This window comes from Phyllopteryx taeniolatus, chromosome 4 (assembly GCF_024500385.1).
Source record: "Phyllopteryx taeniolatus isolate TA_2022b chromosome 4, UOR_Ptae_1.2, whole genome shotgun sequence".
Taxonomy (NCBI): domain Eukaryota; kingdom Metazoa; phylum Chordata; class Actinopteri; order Syngnathiformes; family Syngnathidae; genus Phyllopteryx; species Phyllopteryx taeniolatus.
The window spans coordinates 22,594,218-22,614,721 of NC_084505.1; the positions used below are offsets into that span (position 1 = coordinate 22,594,218).

At 41.7% G+C, this 20,504-nt stretch overlaps 1 protein-coding gene across 13 annotated transcripts in view; it reads right to left on the minus strand.

The window, feature by feature from the left end:
* cacna1ab (calcium channel, voltage-dependent, P/Q type, alpha 1A subunit, b) overlaps positions 1 to 20,504 on the minus strand; it is a 141,512-nt gene that overhangs the window by 80,194 nt on the left and 40,814 nt on the right. For all 13 annotated transcript variants that reach the window (XM_061770675.1, XM_061770677.1, XM_061770670.1 and 10 more), the window contains 15 exons: positions 12,220 to 12,311; positions 11,993 to 12,145; positions 11,269 to 11,456; positions 8,187 to 8,290; positions 7,994 to 8,109; positions 7,878 to 7,922; positions 7,708 to 7,800; positions 5,990 to 6,187; positions 5,408 to 5,520; positions 5,217 to 5,329; positions 2,827 to 2,958; positions 2,665 to 2,737; positions 2,069 to 2,189; positions 1,563 to 1,630; positions 1,329 to 1,435 (listed from right to left, as the gene is read on the minus strand). In XM_061770675.1, coding sequence (XP_061626659.1) covers positions 1,329 to 1,435; positions 1,563 to 1,630; positions 2,069 to 2,189; positions 2,665 to 2,737; positions 2,827 to 2,958; positions 5,217 to 5,329; positions 5,408 to 5,520; positions 5,990 to 6,187; positions 7,708 to 7,800; positions 7,878 to 7,922; positions 7,994 to 8,109; positions 8,187 to 8,290; positions 11,269 to 11,456; positions 11,993 to 12,145; positions 12,220 to 12,311 — 1,716 coding nt within the window. The remainder of the gene's footprint in view (positions 1 to 1,328; positions 1,436 to 1,562; positions 1,631 to 2,068; positions 2,190 to 2,664; positions 2,738 to 2,826; positions 2,959 to 5,216; positions 5,330 to 5,407; positions 5,521 to 5,989; positions 6,188 to 7,707; positions 7,801 to 7,877; positions 7,923 to 7,993; positions 8,110 to 8,186; positions 8,291 to 11,268; positions 11,457 to 11,992; positions 12,146 to 12,219; positions 12,312 to 20,504) is intronic.

Sequence of the window (20,504 nt, forward strand, 5' to 3'; positions counted from 1 at the left end):
TCATCACCAAAACATATTACCATTACACAACAAATTGAGGGATAACTAGTTTTGAAATCAGAAGATAAGGATAATAGTTTGTTCAAGTATTGTTGAAGTTACTGTAGAAGAAGGGTTTGCTAACAGAAAAATGCAATATCTCAACATTATTGTTTATTATTATGACAATTTGGAATTTGGGTACAGATTCCATGGAAGTTGAGAAGCATGATTTGCTTTCGCGGGCCACATAAAATGATGTGGCAGGGCCGCATCTGGCCCCCGGGCCTTGAGTTTGACACCTATGCCTTAGATCATGCGGGGGAATAAAGGATGATGCTCCGAGTAGATCATTTTGTTCAAAGCTATCGCCCAAAATGCCGGCCCATACATATGGCGAGATGCTGACGGCCGCTTGCCAGCTGAAGTAAGGCCTGGTACACAATTAAGGATTATTCAAATCTGAAAAAGATTTTGTAAATTGTTTATTTATTTTATTTTTTTTAAACATGTGACAGACACCACACACAAAGATAAAAATCCGGCATTTAACAGTTTTGGTCATATTGTGTCTGGTACGCGCCGATAATCTCAATTGAGAACAGCACGCATATAAAGATACTCCTCTGCGCCGACCTCGTAATGTCGCGTGATCACACGGCATCTCACAAAACCGAAGAGGAAGAAAGACTTTCTGATATGCGCCAATCTTTGACAAGTGTTTCCGAAGGTTGCCGTAGCCGGGAGCCTTGTAAAATGGCAATGTCCTCCAAAAATGATTGCTTTGGAAACTACTTCTTGCCGTCTGGGGAGCCCGCTTTTATGCAAAAAAAAAAAAATCGACATCAGGTAAGACATTTTTCTTTTCATTTATTGAGACTTCATTGTTCCTGAGAGAAGGCGCTTCTTTGATTGGCTACCTTCCTAACTATATGACAATTCACGGCCGTCATGACTCGGGAGAAGTCTGCTTTTCCCACACACAGAGTTTTGGCTGTAAATATTGAACGTGTTCACAATTTAAGACCCTAAAAGCGGGACAAATCCACTCTTAACAGACCTCAGACCAGAGGATTATCTTATAGGATTATTTTATAAAACATAAACTTGTCTGGTGTTTGACGTTCTTGGTGGGCAAGGGGCAAAATCGGGACAAAAGCAGCCCAATTGTCTTTATGTGTGTAGTGGGCCTAAGTCGGGTTACTCATACTCACTCATACCTCAAGGCACTGTAGTACATTTTACTGTAGGTTAATCCAGAAATTTTACCCCAAGGCCCAATATCCCTTTTTAGGAGTAGTGTATACTGTGTCATAAATAAGCACAGGGTTTGCAGTAGGTCTACTCACGCAGCAATGGAGAGGTTGGCGGCCGAAAGCGGGCTGACCTCTGCCACCTCCTTGGCCTTCTGCAGCGCAGTCTTCTGATTGGCCGCCTCCTCTTGTTCCTCCTCATCCTGTCACAAGAAGATGTGTTTTTAAAACTGCCTTTCAAGACGGCTTTCCAGGTACAATCTGCGCTTCATGGTCACCACATTTAATAGTTAGAAAGACAATGTTGTATAGGTCGTTGACTTCCTGCACCTTGGTGAGCTCCTGGGCGTTGGCAAGGTTGTCCACAGCGATGGCCAAGAAGACGTTGAGCAGTGTGTCTGAGGTGCACCAAGTTATGGATATGAAACAATAATTTTTACAATATTTCTTCCCATTACAAATTTGACACAAAATGCACCAGCGTGACAAAGCAAAAGATTAGATTTTTTATTTTTTTTCTCCACAGGTTTTCTCAAATTCTTGAAACTGCTCTTTCACTATGTAATTGTGGGGCATTTTGTGTACAATTCTAGTGGAAAATAATAATTTAATCTATTTTGTAGGATGGTGGTAACAACAAAATCTGTCATATTTATTATTATTTCTATTATAATTAAGGCATCCGCTAATGCGAGCTGACAAGCAGCCTTATTTTATTATAGATTTTTAAAACATGTAATACATTTTGTAGTATAGCTTTAACAAAAATGAATGTGGAAAAAATAAAGGGTGGTAGGCACTGTCCACTCTATGTGACGGCACAGGTGGTAGGATACAGTTGCCGAAGAGGGTGAGGACGATGAAGAAAATGGAGAAGACCATCCCCTTGTCATTGACGCCCCCTTGAGACTCGATGCCATTGTACATGACCATGTTCCAGTCCTCTCCCGTCAAGATCTACATCAAGCACGCAATCAAACCATTTGCAACCACTGGACTCATTCAAAGGCCGCCGTTTTAAAAGCGCAGTTCAATTTTCCAGCCAGATAGTGTTTTTGTCTGATCTTTCAAGACCCACAGAATTTTGAGTTCTGTGGCAATATAAGAACCACACCTTCCAAAAAGAGTTGACTATGGCATTTCTCTCCCTTCTTCACTCCCAAATCTATATCTTCTACTCAAAAGCTGTGCTGATCACAAATGGTGTCTGTTTGTCCTTACAGTTACAGGTACTGTATGCAGAACCTTGAATTTCACAGACAAGCTGGGTGAGACTCTCTCCCTCGCCTAACGGTGGAAAAACGTACTTATATTGTTGACAAATGTAAACGTCGACGGCAATGAATAAGTTGAAAAAAATAATAAACAAATAAAAAATATATATATATTTTTTTTTTTTTTTAAATCAACCATTATACTGGATGGGGCCGACCTGAAACACTGTCATGATGGCTGCTGCAAAAGTGTCAAAGTTGGTGGGCGGCGTCCCGTCCTCAAAGTTGAACCTGCGACAGAGGAATCCAATTACAAGGCAATTAGAAAATACGATAAAGCATTAAAAAGTGACATTTTGTGTGTTTGTGTGATGACTGACTGTCCGCCAAAGAGCTGCATGCCCAACAGAGCGAAGACCACGATGAAGAGGAAGAGGAGGAAGAGCAAGCTGACGATGGACTTCATGGAGTTGAGCAGAGACACCACCAGGTTGCGCAGAGGAGCCCAGTACCTGAACACAACGATGAGGAACAAGGAGTAAGAAGAAGAGCAATGACTGCAATGAAGAAACCATTGAAGAATCATCAAGAAAATAGTATGAAATATTTCACTGGGAAAAAAATTTGATAATTTACACCAAAATATCATTGATGAAAAACAATCTAAAAATTAAAACATCTATACTGTACATACATATTTTGTAGACAAGCGAAGTCTTTTTTTATATTGTTAGTAGTAGTATTTATGGAACTGTTTTTGATATTCAGTCAATATTTAAAATATTTTTATTGATGTACAGTGTGGCACGGTGTGCCACTGGTTAGCACACCTGCCTCACAGTTCTGAGGACCCATGTTCAAATCCGGCCCCGGCTGTGTGGAGTTTGCATGTTCTCTCCTTGCCTGTGTGGGTTTTCTCCGGATACTCTGGGTTCCTCCCACATCCCAAAAACATGCATGGGATGAAAGTTCACCTTCCTTCCTCCCAATTGATTATCAAAACAAAACAAAAGAAAAAACAATTATTCTATCCTTTTATTGACCTTCAATTAAAAAAAACAGACGGTTCATCAGTTGTTTTTTTTGTCATTAGTGGGCTTGCATAACAAAACAACAACAAACACAATGGTTATTTTCAGTCCACTTGTGTGATGGGACCATTCACAAGCCAACAAAGACTTGGACAAAAGAAAACAAAAAGCTGCTTCAGCCAACTCCAATTAAAATATCTCCGTCAAGGAACATCAAACCAGTGATGCAATAGCAATTCAGAACCAGAACCTCTAATAGAAAGATGTTTGCCAGAACCCAAACCTTAGAAAGACTAAGTACTTCAAGCTGAAGTTCAAGTTTATTTGTCACATTCTCAATTATACATAAGCCTGAGTAGAATGGTTACTTCTTATAGACGTAAAAGTTCTGATAGAACCACATTTTATAGAACCAGAAAATGTTGCTCCAGAACTTCAGCAAGAACCAGTTTTTTTAGAGAACCAAAACTGATCAAGAACTTCTAATAGAACCAGAAGCTCTACTCGAACCAGAAATTCGGATGGAGCCAGAAGTTCTACTAGAACCTTCAGACAGAACCAGATATTTTGACAGAACCCGAACTTCCAAAGCTTTAGATGAAACCAGATGTTTGCAGAAACTGTAGAAACAGAACATCTGATACATCCACAAATTCGGACAGAGACAAAATTTCCGATATAACCAGAATTTTAGACAGAATCCCTACTTTTTATAGAACCAGAACCTTTGCCACAACCAGACCTTCTTAGCCAAAACTTCTGATAGAAACAGACAGTTTGATAGAACCAGAGTTCTTTGTTCCAGAACTTTAGATAGAATCAGTACTGGTGAAAGAAACAAAACGTCTGATAGAACCAGAACATTTGATACAACCAGAACATTTGACAGACCCAGACCTTTTTTCTCCAGGACTTTAGAACCCAAACTTCATTAAACAAGAACTTCCAATAGAACGAGAACTTCTGATAGACTCAGAAATACAGAACTTTGACAGAACTACCGCTTTTGAAAGAACCAGTACTTTTGACAGAACCAGAACTTTAGATAGAAGTAGTAATATTTGTTCCATAACTTTAGATTGAAATAGTACTTTTGATAGAACCAGAAGCTCTGCTCGAACCAGTACTTTTGAAAGAACCAGAACTTTAAATACTGTTGAACAAGACATATTTGTTCCAGAATTTATCAGAGATTATGATCAAGTTCTACAAGTGTTAGAACTTTAGAGAAAACCAGATATTTTGATAGTATCAAAACTTTTGATGCAACCACGTTTTCTTGATAGAACACCAAATTCATATAGAACCAAAATTTCTGAATGAACCAGAAGTTCTACTACAACCACAACTTTAACTCGAACCAGATATTTTGATATACCGTAACCAGAATCTGACGGAACCAGGCTTTCTGATCTAACCAGAACTTCCTAAATCTTTGAACGAACAAGAACTGTAAATACAACCATAACATCCGATAGAAGCAGAACTTTTGATGAAGCCAAAAGTGGAACCACTTCTGACGGCCCTAAAACAAAACACAAACAGAAATTCTGATCAAACCAGAACTTCCAAAACAGTCAAAATAATAAAAATGGTAAATAAAACCAAAACCACAACTTTTAATAGAAACAGAGCGATCTGATAGAACCAGAAAGTTCTGACAGAAAGAAAGAAATGTCTGTTAGATCCTGATCCTGAACGTTTTGTTCAGAACTTCTGATAGAAGCAGAACCACTCACTTGGTGACCTTGAAGATTCTCAGAAGTCTTAGTGCTCGCAAGACGCTGATCCCAAAAGACGTGCCCGGCTTGATGGTGGCCCAAACTACCTCAAAGATGCTGCCCACAATCACCTTTATACACACACATATACACACAGTTAGAATGTGTGTGTGTGCGTGTGTGTGTGCGTGCGTGCGTGTGGGTCTCACCACACAATCAAAGCAGTTGAAGGAGGAGTGGAAGTAGGGCTGAATGCCAAGACCGTACATCTTGATCAGCATCTCAGACATGAACAAACCCAGGAAAATAAACTCTGCATAGACTGCACAGAAAAGATTTGGGGGAATAACACATACTGTAGTATGAAAGAAATAACATCTTATTTATATTTAAGCTATAGTTTGACTTTATTATGGACCACAGATGGATGACAACGAGGAAGAGGTGACAATGGAAAATATGGAAGAGGTTATGATGGAAGGATGGAAAAAAGGAAGAGGTGACTAGTCAAGGACAGAAACAAGGAAGATGTGATGCAAGTAGAGGAAATGAAGGAGAGAGGACATCGGAAGGATGAAAAGGAGGACTAGGCGACAACGGAAAGACAAACGCAAGGAAGTGGTGACGATGGAAACGGACAGGCAATAAGAGAAGGACAGAAACTCGGATGAGTTGAGAAAAGGACAATAAGGAAGAGGTGACAATGAAAGATCAGAAACAAGGAAGAGGTGATGAGAAAAGATGGACATGAGGACACGAAAGGAGGAAGCTGGTGTGTTGCTGACACCCACACAGGAAGTCCGAGAGCAGCTCGGGCTGGTTGTAGTGCACGGCCGCCACACACATGGTGTTGAGGCCCACCAGGCACAGAACGGTCCAGTAAAAGGCTTGCGTCTTGACCATCTTGCGGATGAAGAAGCGCAGCCGTCTTTCCTTCTTGCTGTAGCTGGTGCCGTCCTTGCCGCTCTTGATGCTGGAGCGGGCGAACCCTGACCCACACAGGTGACCCATCGCGTTACTTGACAACGCGGCAGCGCTTAAAATGCTGCATTAGTCACACCTACTATTTTGATGTCGTGCGAATGTGTTGTTATGATGACGTGTAAACGACGTACTGCGTTGTGTGAACGTGTTGTTACGATGTAATGTAAAGATACCGTGTAATAGTGGTGGGTAAAAACTGCAGTACCAAAAATTCAATATCGATTCAGCAAATCCTCTGAATCGATTCACCTCCTGGCAAAGTGAGAAATGCTTTGCATCTGATTCGTGTTATATGGGGGGAAGCCACACTCAACTAAACAACAACAAAATGGCGACTAAAGCAAACACCCGCGGCGGCAGCAGAAGCAGCGTGAAGCGAGCTACTTCCACTTTTAAATCTGATGTCTGGGCTCATTTTGGAGTCCTCGGAACACAGGAAATGGACAAAAGACATTCAAACCACGATACGCAATACCAACACAAACACACGTCCGAAGTCGCCGTCCCAAAGCTGTACCCAGAGTTACTGGAAGACAGCGGTGGAGTCGGTCGGAGTCAGCAGAAAGAGCGACTCACCCTGATGTACGTGGAACTATCACTTCTCATTTCCTTTCTAATGAGTGGGAATTAGTGTCAAATGTTCTGCAGACTAGAGCCTTGCATGGAAGTCACACAGGGATCAATACAGCGAACTTGCTGACAGAGGCAATAAATTAATGGGGTTTGACGAAGAAAGTACCGGCAATTGTCAAAATGCTGCAAAAATGCTAGTTAATTAGGTACTGTCTAACTCAAAAAAAAAAACCTGCAAATAATATTATTAACCCTAACCGTAATAAGTAAATAAATATTGTTATTGTATACATGCACTTTACTTTTCCAACACAGAGCTATTATCATGCGTTTACTTTTGTACGCCATATGGACAAATAAGGTATGTGCTCATTTTTATTTTCAGATGTTTTATTGCTTAAAAAACGGTGACGTGCTAACATGTTTACATGGCATCAAAAATAAATACGTCAAAATTGTCAAAATGTATTCTTGATTGTGTACGAGCCCCAATTTATCAGACAGAAAATAGTGTCCAGTTGGAACCTAAATGCGCCCTTCCGTGGACCAGGGAGTTAAGTTTGGATAAACTGGAAAACTTTCCAAACATTCTAAATATAAATTATATTTAAAACACTTTTGTATTGTACTGGGTGTTTTTAGGCCACGAAAAAAGTACAGAATTTTGTATTCCATTGGTGTTTTTAGGCCACGAAATTAAAATCTTTAAATTTAATGGACAATCAGATTGAATGGACAACCCCTAGCCCTATATTAGTCCATTAAATTGAGGTTCCCCTGTATTGCAAATTTTTACAGAGCATTTCAATCAATATCGACTTGGATTGCAACCAAAAGAATCCCAATTGAGTCGAATTGTGAGGTTCATAATGTCCAGCCCTCCTGTCTCGTATGGATGTGTTGTTATAGTGTAGTGCTAACTTGTCGCGTAAAGAAGTGTAATGCTTCCTACCGATAGCATCTCCCATGCTGTCCTCGCCTTCCTCTGTGTTGAGCAGCTCCGTCTTGTTGTTCTTGGTCTTAATGGTCGGCCGTCGCCGGGAACCTAGTGGGATGACAATCATAACGTAGTTGTTTGCACGGTCACGTCTCATGCAATGGAATAGAATGGTTAGGAGTCACCATCAAAATTCCCTGTGCCGTCCTCCTCGGCCAGGATCACCTCCTCTGCAAGAGACCAAAGAGCCGTCAGTGTTCGGTTGTATAGCGCGTCGGATTTTGTACCGTGCGCCAATGACCTGCTTTGCAGATCCACTCCAGGTAGCCGTTGAGCTCACGTTCAATCTGCTGCTGTCGCCGGAGCTTGAGGAACTCGCTCCGGTTCTCCACGCGTTCTCGCTCTTTGGCAAACTCACTGGACGCAGACCAGCAGGACAACATGTTAAACTTGCAACAACTACATGATTCCATGTATAAAATGGAAAGGCGTACCCTGAGAGGACGCCCAACACAAGGTTGAGCATAAAGAAGGAGCCGATGATGATGAGAGGGATGTAGTACATCCAGTTCCATGCGCTGCCCTCCACGTCGTTACTCTTTAAAAAAAAAAAATAATAATAATAATAAATAACTAAATAAATGTTGAAACACTACACATGCACACGCAGGCTACATTGTTCTGTTAAGGAAAGAAAAAAGCCACAATGGTCCCTGAAATAACTGAAAAAAAGCATAATAAACATTTTTAACTAATGAAAATGTGACATTTAATTATTTTTAAAGAAAAATTAATGAAAGTAAATATCATGAGATGTCAATATATCCTGCACCCTGTGCCAGTTGCACAGTTGGAAGAATTATCCAATTAACATCAAGAATCGATGTTGATTGGAACAGAAGAACAGACTGGATACCCACAGTAGAGCAAATTAATGAATGCAAATCAGGCATTGAGTTCTTTAAAAAAAAATAATAATAATAATGAATGAAACTAAGTATTTTGTTGCACAGTTGATAGCCTTGAGATTTCATTGGCCCTCATTTACTAACCGTGCGTATACACAGATTTGTGCTAAAGTCGCGTATTCGACGCACAAATCTGGGATTCTTCAATATGTTCATACTTGTTTTTGTTTGTGCTCTGTGAACAAATTTCGAACCTCCTCAAACCATGTGTACGCACAAATAATGCAAGATCAGCTTTGGAAAAAAACACTCCTTTTACCCAAGATGCACAACGTATTGGAACTACAATAATTTATAAAAAAAAAAATAATAATAATAATAATAACTGGGCGGCACGGTGGACGACTGCCTCATAGTTCTGAGGACCGGGGTTCAATCCCCGGCCCCGCCTGTGTGGAGTTTGCATGTTCTCCCCGTGCCTGCGTGGGTTTTCTCCGGGCACTCCGGTTTCCTCCCACATCCCAAAAATATGCATGGTAGGTTCATTGACAACTCTAAATTGCCCGTAGGGGTGAATGGTTGTTTATTTCTATGTGGCCTGCGATTGGCTGGCAACCAGTTCAGGTTGTACCCCACCTCCTGCCTGATGGTGGCTGGGATAGGCTCCAGCACACCCGTGAACCTAGTGAGGAGAAGCGGCTCAGAAAATGGATGGATGGATGGATGGATGGATGGATGGAAAAAATAACTGACGATAGTAAATCAAATACACACCATTAGAGAGATTTTGAGGGCTAAAGTTTGCTTTAGAAATTTTAACAAGCATCGTAGAATGGATTGTTTTGGACTTCCAAGAGTCCGGGAAGCCAAAGGAGTTACAAATGACCAACATTCCACCCCAAAAACTCCGACTTCAAGTCATGCACAGACTTTTCAAAATGCTGAAACGTGGCCAGCTCGCTTAAAATCAAAAGACTCCGCATTAAAGTCTAATAAATTTGTCAATCAATGTGACCTTGTCGTCACCCAAAATGGGTCATCTTTTTACTTGTTCTGACCGGAGTGAGGCTCTCAAGTGCAGCCTGCCGGAGTGCTGAGTGCTATTAAACTTTCATCGGACGGAGGTCAGTCTTCATCCCTCAGAGCAGATGTTAAAAATAGAACCAGACGGACCAGAATAGAGGGAGAGGAGGGAGGCAGAGGAAGGCGGAGAGGGGCCAGCCAACAAAAAGAGAGACGATCATGATGATGATGATGATGATAAGAGGACGGTCAAATCCGGTTGTAAATAACTACTTCCCAGTTTTAGCAATGATAACAATGCACTGGCCCCCCGCATACTTGTGGTTCAGCACCCACGGAGTCGCCGATCTACGGATTTCAATTTGACATTTTTTCCCATTTTTTTCAAATGTTTCTTATTTTTTGTTTTTTGGAGGGGAACCAAACCCGAAAACGCATGATGGCGGTTTATCCCTGCTTATGCAATAATTTTGGGGGTTTAAAAAAATCATAATAAAAATAGCAAATTTTCCCTATCACCCGCGAATAGTGGGGGTCCACTATCACCGACTGTTCTTGATTCTGGTCGCATAAGCATTGCATGCAGTAAAATACTATACATACCACACTGCTGACTATTGTTACTGCTCTTCACAAAAGCGTCATATGCAGAAAAATTGTCAGCAGCATTGTATGTAACAAAAATGATGTGCAAAATTATGCGACCAGCAGCAAGAATAGCCAGCAGTGTTGCATTTGTCGTATTTTGCGACATACAACGCTGTTGTGAGCAGGAGCAACATATGCTGCCATCCAAATCATTCTCAAGGATGTCGCTGCTTATTTCAGCAAGACAATGCCAAGTCACATTCTGTGTGGCTTTGTAGTAAAAGAGTGTGCGTACAGTCCGGACCGCTCTCCTGTTGAAAATATGTGTCCCATTATGAAGCATAAAATAGCACAACAGACCTCAGACTGTTGAGCAACTGAAGGAGTACTTCAAGCAAGAATGGGAAAGAATGCCACCTACAAAACAACAATTTGTGTCCTCAGTTCCCACGCTAATTAAGTGTTAAAAGGAAAGGTGATGTAACAGTGGTAAACATGGAATATATTTTTGGAATATGTTATAGGCATCAAATTCAAAATGAGTCATTATTTGCAAAAAACAATCAAGTTTAACAGTTTGAACATTAAATATCTTGTATTTGTATTGTAATCAATTCAATATATAGGTTGAAAAGGATTTGCAAATCATTGTATGCTGTTTGAATGTATGTTTTATACTGCATGGAATTGGGGTTTGTACATATGATGGCGCTGACTAATCTGGTGACTGCTCACAGCAGCTTTGGATGGAGCAAAATAGCACTAAAAACACTGCTGACTATTCTTGCTGCTGGTCACATCAGCGTAGCATTCAGTAAAATACTATACATACAACGCTGCTGATAATTCTTACTGCTGCTCACAAAAGCATTGTAAGCAGCAAGAATCGTGCGCATGTTTTTTATGTTGCAAAAAAATGAAAGTAGCATGAATAGGCATCAGCATCGTATGTACTGTAGGTTTATATATATATATATATATATATATATATATATATACATACGACACTGCTAACTATTCTTGCTTCTGTTCACAACAAGAGACTCAGGGGACTCACGTAGTAGAGCATGTCGGTCCAGCCCTCCATGGTGATACACTGGAAGACTGTGAGTACGGCGAACATGATGTTGTCAAACTGCGTGATGCCGAAGTTGGGCCCGATCCAGCCGTCCCGACATGTGGTGCCGTTGGGGCACATCCTGGACGGCAACTTGGCGCCGCACGGAACCTTGTCCACGATCTCACCTGATGGAAGAGCAGCATTGTAGATACCAAACAAAACATATCCATAATATGCTGCTGACTACTCTTGCTATAGTTCACAGCAGCGTTGCATGAAACAAACAAAAAAAACGACACGTACAAATGTTGCTAACTATTATTTTTGCGGTTAACAGCAACATTGTAAGCAGTTAGAAGAGTCATCAGCATTGTATGTCGCACAAAATAAATACTCATATACAATGCTGTTGACTATTCTTGTTGCAGTTGATAGCAGCATTTCAAGCAGCAAGAACAGCACTGTAAGGAGCAAGAAGTCAGCAACATTGTATGAAGCAACAAAAATGCTGCTGACTATTCTTGCTGGTGTTCACAGCAACACAGAATGTGAAAAAAAAAAATACATTCAATGTTAATCAAAAAGGTAACATTTTTATGGAGCAAACATTGTCAGTAGTGTTTTATGTAGTAAAAAATCTACACATATAACACTGCTGACTATTCTTGCTGCTGTTCATATTCACTCTTGTATAAATAGTCACATGCTGACAGAGGCTCACCCGTAATGTCATCGTAGCAGGTGGTGTGGAACTTTCCCATGTAGAACTCCAGGCCGATGATGGCGAACATGAGAATGGCCACGAAGAGCAGAAGGCCGATCTGCAGCAGCGGGATCATGGCCTTCATGATGGACTTGAGCACCACCTGCAGGCCTGGAGGACACATGGCAACGCGTTGAGGAAGATTCCTCAAGGAAACTTGTCCACTGAGGTTTTCGCAGACTTACTCGGAATCCCCGACACCAGTTTGAGAGGTCGCAGCACCCGGACGGCTCTGAGCGTCCTCAGGTCAATGTGAGAGCGCGCCGATGATAATATACTGTGAGGGGAAAAGAGATAAGGATTTACGTGAATTGTGGTCACCTTAAATAACATCAGCAATGATCCCGGTAATAAGTAAGTAACGCGTTAAACAAAAAAATGTAGTCCGATGACATTCAGAAGTAATTTAACGCGTTATTTTTTATATTAGAGTAGTCAGATTACAGTTACTTTGATTTATCTGCCAATAGTTACTTTTTTGTTCACGAGAACCAGAGCTTCATACGCTTTTGATATTAAAATATGCCATTTATGTTCGGGCAACAGATATTTATCATTAACAAACTACAGTGCTTGGGAACAAGAGCCAAGTCAATAACCAAGACTCTTGATTTAGTCACGGTGCACTTCATAAGTGAAGACCAATTTTCAGCCTTTGAAGATTTGAAGTCACGATATAACATGTTCTGGATGTGTTGGCTATTATGGTTCAAAATGCACTTTTCATGCTTTTCATCATGGTCTCGCCAGAGGGGAAGTGAAAATCAACTCAGATAATGTGGTTGCACAAGTGTGCACACCCTCTTTCAACTGTGGCTGTGTTCAGAATTAACCAATCATATTAGAACTCATGCTAAATGAGAACCAGCGCACCAGACATTTATTTTTGCTTCCCCTCTAAAATATTTATTTTTCAATGTTGTACAGGTTAACTGTCCCTTTAATGGTAGAAATTTTTTTTGAAATGATTTATATTGGTCTAATTTTTAGAAAAATGGTGCGTAAACCTTTTATCCACGTTTCAATTCTCGTTCAAAAAGTCGAGAGTTCACAGAAAATGAGTCATCATTAAAATTATGGTTTTATATACTGTATATTGTACTATACGTACAGTATACTGTATACAGAGTGAGAGAGAGCAAGCGAGAGAAAGAAACAATGGTTGTTTTTTAAAGTGCTCTGTAAATAAAGTTGTTGATTTGAGTTAATAAAAATGTGAATTCAGTTAAAAATGTCTTACTCTTATTCAAAACGGCAAAACAGTGCAAGCTCACCAAAAATGAAGGACTCCACGTTAAAGTAATGTAGTTTGTCCTAATGTCCTGTTTTTCACCACAAAATACAAAGGCGAGATAACAGATAAATATAGCAGGACCTATTGGAATAGCGAGTTTCAGTTCTCTGGGACATTTTGCACCTTTTTTGACACATTTTTTAGGCCATCTCCAAGCCTCTCTGAATTATCTGGTCAACGAGTTTTCTGTGCGTGTGTTGTCATGTCGTGAGGTAAGAGTTCAAATAACAGGTAGACTTTCACAACATATTTTCTGTCACAGCACTAAATATGATTGCTGATTGATAACATGCCGCCTCTTCCTCTTCCGGCTTCCGCACCAGCCCTTCTCCTCCTCCTCATTTTTGGTCTCTCCAGGTCTCGTTGCTAATTCCAGTAAGAGGTCATTTATTAACAGACGCCAAACCGGCAGCCAAGGCCCTCATTCCCTTGATGGCTTTTTAACTGCCTCGCCGCTTAAAGGCTGACACCGCCGCTGCTGCCCGGAGAAACACGAAAGCTCGGGGGGGGGGAATAAATAAATAAGCAAACAGCCCGAGGCCGATGGCAGGAAACATCCGGCAAGGGCTCTGAGTTAAGTATTTGCATTCACCAGCCTCAAACTAAGTCTCCTTCCTAATCTCTGTTCATCGGCATCTCCGCAGAGCAGCTTTGAGACAAAAAAAAACAAAAACAAAACGAAAAAACACTCCAGTATGCTGTCGCCCCTGGCAACAGACCAGCCAGCCCGCAGTGCACCGATGCGACCCGTAGGGGGATCACGGCAAGAAGAGACTAGACTGCAGGCAAATTTCATGTTGCCAAGTGTAACTGGCTCCTGGGGCTTAATTTTCAAAAATGTCCATGGGGCACTTACGCCCACATCTTGAGCCCTGAAAAATAGCCAAAATGGCCACTTTGAACCAAAATGGCAGACTTCCTGTGTCTTTTCAGAATATTCTCAAAATTGCAGCGGGCACATACGACCCCTTTATTAGAGCTCTGTGTTCTATGGTGAGTCATCTAACTTCATCGTTATACTCTGCCCACGCAAAACATAAATTCTTTGAAATTTAGCATTGTCCATCTGTTTACTATACACCCATTCATGCATTTTCTCTATTGTTTATCCATACATGATTTAGATTTGGGAGACATTGGACAAAATCTCTAGGACAAGTTTGTCTTTGAAGGACCCTTGATAATCGGCCAAAATGACCCTAAAGTTATTGCTACTTCTTTCTGAGTCTTTGCAGGCATAGCATCTTGAGACATTTTTCGTGGATCTCGTCATGATAGACACGTCTAAGTGAAACTGGCTTCAGAGGCTGAATTTTCAACAACAACAACAACAAAATCCAGGGGGGACCTGTAACAAATTTATTAGAAAGGATTCTGTATTTTACGATCAGTCATCAAACATTGTTACAATCCACCGCCCACACGCAATGACCAAAACTCGAAATTTGTCTTTTAAACGTGGCTCTCGGTCTAACTCACTGCTTAATAGATAAGACACTTGTGGGAATTCCCCAGTGACAGGACAGTGGACATCTCCTCTGAGGCGGCGGGTGACAGAAAAGTGGGCGGATGGGAAGAAAGTGATATTCCCCACTGTCCAAAGTGTGACATTCCATTGCGGCGTTCAGACGCAATGATGACAGAGGCGGCCACGGCTGGGAAACACCTAGCAGTCGCGCACACACACAAATTGCCACCATTCATCTGTGGCCGCTGTGCTACCATTAGCTTCATAACATTTCCATTAATGGGGTTTCTGCATGAACACGTCACCAGTCCAAAACGTGAGGACTTCAATTTAGCTTTTGAGCCACCTCTTGGAGGTTTCTCTAAAAGGCAAACATGTGACTTGGCCCTCTAAAGACATAGGACTGGACTTGGACATGAGATTCAAGACATAAACTAGCCACAGCTACCCCAAGTCCATCAAAAAAATGTACCAGGAGTTGAACTTTAAGAGACAGACAGGACTTGATTTGTTCCTTACAGACACTGGACTTGGACTCAAGGTTTAAGACATAAAACTAGCCATGATCAATCTATTCAAGACTTAACCAGGACTCGTTTTTAGAAACAGGACTTGGGCTTTTCACTGAAAGTATTAAAATCTAACTTGGATCTTAGATTTAGAACAGAGGACCGGACCTGTACATGCGCTTGAAGACAAGGACTGGATTTGTCCCTCAAAAACTGGATTGGAATTGGACTTGATCTTAAAGATAAAGGACTCGGACATGTCCCTCAAAAATCTTGACTTGGTCTTTGTCTCCAATAGACCTTATGGCTTACAAGGACTTGGACCTGAGGAGGAATCCACAGGACTTGACTTGGACTAGAACTCAGTGCTTCAGGACTTGGACTGGACTCATCCATCAAAGAAACAGGATTAGGCTTGTTCCTCCAAGACACTGGACCTGGACCTGGACCTGAGGTGCAAGTCACAAGACTCAGACATGTCCCGACAATGTTGTAGTCTCGACTTGGTCTCATTTCCCAAAGAAATGGCCAGGAATATGTAGGACCTCGGCATGATTCAGACATGTCCCTCAAATGTCAAAGTTCAGATTTTTCCCTTTAAAGTGAACTCCGATTGCAATGACATCTCTTTCAACTTGAGTAACAACAATAAGCTAAAACTTTCGATAATCATTTCCAGATTCATATATTTTTACAAATCGTAATTTCGACATAGGCCGCCATTGTTCTTTCGTCGCAGTGCATTCTGGGTAGTCACGTCAAATGGGGATGCGCCCAACGCCCTGAGTTTTTAGCAGTAGCCACAGTAGCAGGCCCTGGCAGCGATGGACGCTGCTCAGCCATTTCACTTCGAGCCGGAGTGTGATCAGGGAAATGAGGAGAGTGAGGAAGACACAAGAAATGAGGATGAAGACGACAGGTGGGAAGAAACTCCGGTTGGTCATTTTCAGTGGCGTATTTGTCGCTACTGCTTGCCAATGCCGACGGAGAAAGAGAGTATCTGTTGTAAAGAGCTGCGTTTCATTTCTGCCGCTGCTCATGGTACTTGTTCGTTTTGCCCGTAAATGTAAAGAGTAAAGTTACATGCATACCTATTTTACTATTTTTCACTGCTAACTCAGTGTCGGGTGGCGATGGTTTGTTTACAACAGCTGCTGCTGCTGCTAAAGCGACCTGATCAAGTTAAGCGGCCAGCGCCTCCTGTCTTTCGCGTCTTTTCGCACGGTTTTTGCTCGTCACACGCGGCCATTTATGCTCCTTTGTGAGGAAAGATAGTCGCCACTGCATTGGATTTAAGTCGTTGTTTATACCCAGACACACCGGTGAGCTCTCTCATGAGCTGGGGGGGCGAGCAAAGGCTTCAAACAACCGCGGCTCTTTCGGCAGCTCAACCCTTGCGGCCACATCCTCCCACCGTTTCCTCAATTTGATCTTTTTGGGAAAGCTATGAATGCTTACTTCCTTTTTTTGCATTCTGTCCTGATTGGAAATTGCATCCCAAAGCGGCGCAGTACGGCTTTTTTTTTTAACTCTTCACTGACGATAAAAGTTGTTCGCAAGTGGCTAGCTTAGCTTCGCTGAGAGCAGCAACGTAACAATTTTACAAAAGCCATTCTACGTCATCATTCCCAGAATTCTTGGCGCACGCTAAACATAGCGGCGACAGTGTATCAAATTATGGTCTAAACAAAATTGTTTTTTTAACTTATAGGAAAAATTGAAAAATATATACCACTGTATCTCAGTAGAAGAGGTCAGTAGTTGTAAAATTAAATGTATTTGTCATTTCAATCGGAGTTTGGGACTGTACCTCAAGGACACCAGACCAGGACCTGTGCTGTAAGACACGGGATTTGGACTTCAGCCTTAAGACATGAGACTCAGAAATGTGCCCAAAATATTCAAGTTTTAGCTTGGTCTTGTCTTTCAAAAACAGGAACAGGACTTAGACCTGAAGCTTGAGGACAAGGAGTGGATTTGGCCCTCAAAAACTTGATTGGACTCGGAACCATAAGACACTGGACTCAGACATGTCCCTTAAATGTTCAAGTCCAAACTAGACTAGGACCTGAAATTTAAAAAACGAGACATGGCTTGGACGGGAGATGTGCTTTCGGCCTAGAATTAGACTTGAACCAGAACTTGGAGTTGTACCTCAAAGATTAAACACTTTACAGGGTCTCGTAATCAATGCCATACAACTCAGATGACAATAATGCAGGTGTCAACATCGGCGGGCTTCCTTTGGTCGGGTTTGTGCCCGCTTCCTGTCTCCATTGACAAAGCAACCACTGAGTCCTCTCTCTGCTCCCCGAGTCTCCACGGTTACCGGCCTGCTCTCATTCAGAAGAGTTACCACGGCAACGTGGCTCATTGACACAATCTCGTCATTGCTACGGCAACAGGAAGTGGGGTCCCCGAGCGATTGCTTTTTTTCAGTGGCTGTCCTCCACCGAGATCTCCCCCACTGCCTCCCCCATGCCATCCCTGGTCTCGCGCACATACACACACACACACACACACACATTTTCAGTGTGTCGTGTGTCTTCCATGAACACACACAGGTCAGATGCATCAGCTTGTGTGTGTGTGAGAGAGAGAGACTGTGTGTGTATAATGAAAACATTGTGGCAGTGCCATGTGTGATCGCAGTGTGAACTTCTGTCCCTTCAGTGGCTTCAACTGAGGCCCACCACCACCCCCATAATAAACACACACACACACACACACACACACACACACACACGATGGCGACGTTGCACACTAACACGGTACACGAATTAGCCTCATGCATATTTCAGCAAAAACACACAAAGGGTCAACAACATACAGTAGGTTTTTTAGCATTACGGGCCTTACGAATTCTACAAAAAGATTTTATTTATCGCGAGTGCAGAATTTATTTTTTTTATTTATTGTATCTATTTAAAATATGTTATTAATTTATTTATTTCACATTTAATTTACATTAATTTATGTTGTATGTTCTTATAACAGTGTTGTATTGCCCCCCCCCCCTTCTCAAATTCTTATATTTTTGCATAGTTTCCGCACTTAAATGTTGACGATCAGCAAATCTAAATATCAAATATAAGCAAAGTGAACTTAAAATGCTGTTTTTAAATGATTTCATTTATTAAAGAAAAAAAACTATTCAAAGTTACCTGGCCATGTTTGAAAAAGTAATTATCCCCCTTGTTAAATCATGAATTAATTGTGGCTAATCACAATTTCTGGTTAATTTTCACTGATCACACCCAAGCCTGATTACCTCCAGACCTGTTCAAGCAAGAAATCACTTAAACTGAATCTGTCCCGACAAAATCAAGTCAGACAAAAGACATGACGCAAAGAAATTCCAGAACAGTCAACAAATAAAGTAATTGACATCTATCAATCAGGAAAGGGTTACAAAAGACATTTCTAAAGATTTAGGATTCCAGCAAACCATGGGGAGAGCCATTATCCTCACATGGAGAAAACATGGAACAGTGGTGAACCTTCCCAGGAGTGGACGGCCTGTAAATATTACCTCAAGAGAACAACAATGACTCATTCAGGAGGCCACAAAGGAACTAGGGACAACTACTAAATAACTGCAGGCTTCCCTTGCCTCAGTTAAGGTCAGTGTTCATGGCACAACAATAAGGAAGAGATTGGGCAAAAATGGCACCCATGGCAGAGTTCCAAGGCGAAAACCACTTCTGACCAAAACAAACAAAGGCTCGTCTTACTTTTGCAAAAAAAAAAAAAAAAACTCAATGATTCCTAAGACTTCTGGGAGAATATTATATGGATTGACGAGATAAAAGTTGAGCTTTTTGGAAGGTGTGTGTCTCGTTACATCTGGCGTAAATGTAGCACAGCATTTTAGAAAAATAACATCATACCAACAGTCAAACATGGTGGTGGTAGTGTGACGGTCTTGGGCTGCTTTGCTCCTTCAGGAGCTGGACAACTTGCTGTGATTAATGAAACCATGGATTCTTCTCTTTAACATAAAATCCTGAAGGAGAATGTTCAGCTATCAGTTTGTCACCTCAAGCTGAAGTGTACTTGGGTTCTGCAGCAGGATAACGACCCAAAACACACCAGCAAGTCAACTTCTGAATGGTTTCAAAGAAAAAAGATAGTTTTGGAGTGGCCCAGTCAAAGTCCAGACTTGAATCTGATTGAAATGCAGTGGCATGACCTTTAAAAGGCCATTCATGCTCGAAAACCCTCAATCTGAATTCAAACAATTCTGCAAGGAAGAGTGGGCCAAAATATCTTCACAGAGATGTGAAAGACTCATTATACAAAAAGTTTGTATATACTGAACAGAAAAAAAGCTGTATATACTGTATGGGACACATTTATACTAAACATGTAAGTGCCTCATGATGCCAAACATACAAGAGTTTACAAAAACAAATTTGTTTACAGTTACTCAGAACAAAGTGGACAAAGTTGACCATGGGCCATGATCCGCAGGCGGTTAATTTCCACGACATTTACTCACACCAAACACCCAAACTGTCCCACCTGACAAGGTTGTGCACCCCGATTTCTCTCCTGATTGGAAGAACCTACCGCCTGTGTGGGACTGGGGGGAAGGTCATAAGTTGAACGGAGGGCTTGGGAGTGTCAGGCTTTCCTTCATGAAGCTTTCACGGGGCGGAAGCACTCTGCCGCTCTCGACCGCATTCTCCATCCTCTTCATTTTCTCACTCGGCCATTATTGCTGAGCTCAGCCGAGTGCTAACGTGCAGCTGATGGACCCCAGCGCCCTCCCGCCATCTCCCATCCCATCCTGTCGTCGAACCCTCTCCTACTTTGCTCTTGAACCCTCCAATCAAGACGTGGTGGGAAGAGTGTATACCATCACTTTTAGGGTAAATACAAAGTGATGTGCCATCTGAGTCCAAAAAGCTTCACCTTGTGTGCCATGCCTGAATTTCAACAGGAAATAAGGCATTCTGGTTTGAAGCGAATTCCAGGACTGGTACTTCGATTAACTCCAACTAGGGAATTTGCCCAAAGTTTAACCGATAACCACAAACTTGGGTGCACATGTCCATTCTAACATGACGCACAAAAAGTTTCAAGGGGCCATGCCCAAAATTGAAGAGGAAGTCAACCATTTCGTTTCGAGGCAGCCACTGGGGAGTGAATTCCGGGGCTCGTAATTTGACGAAAGCAGACTAGGGAATTCCCTCA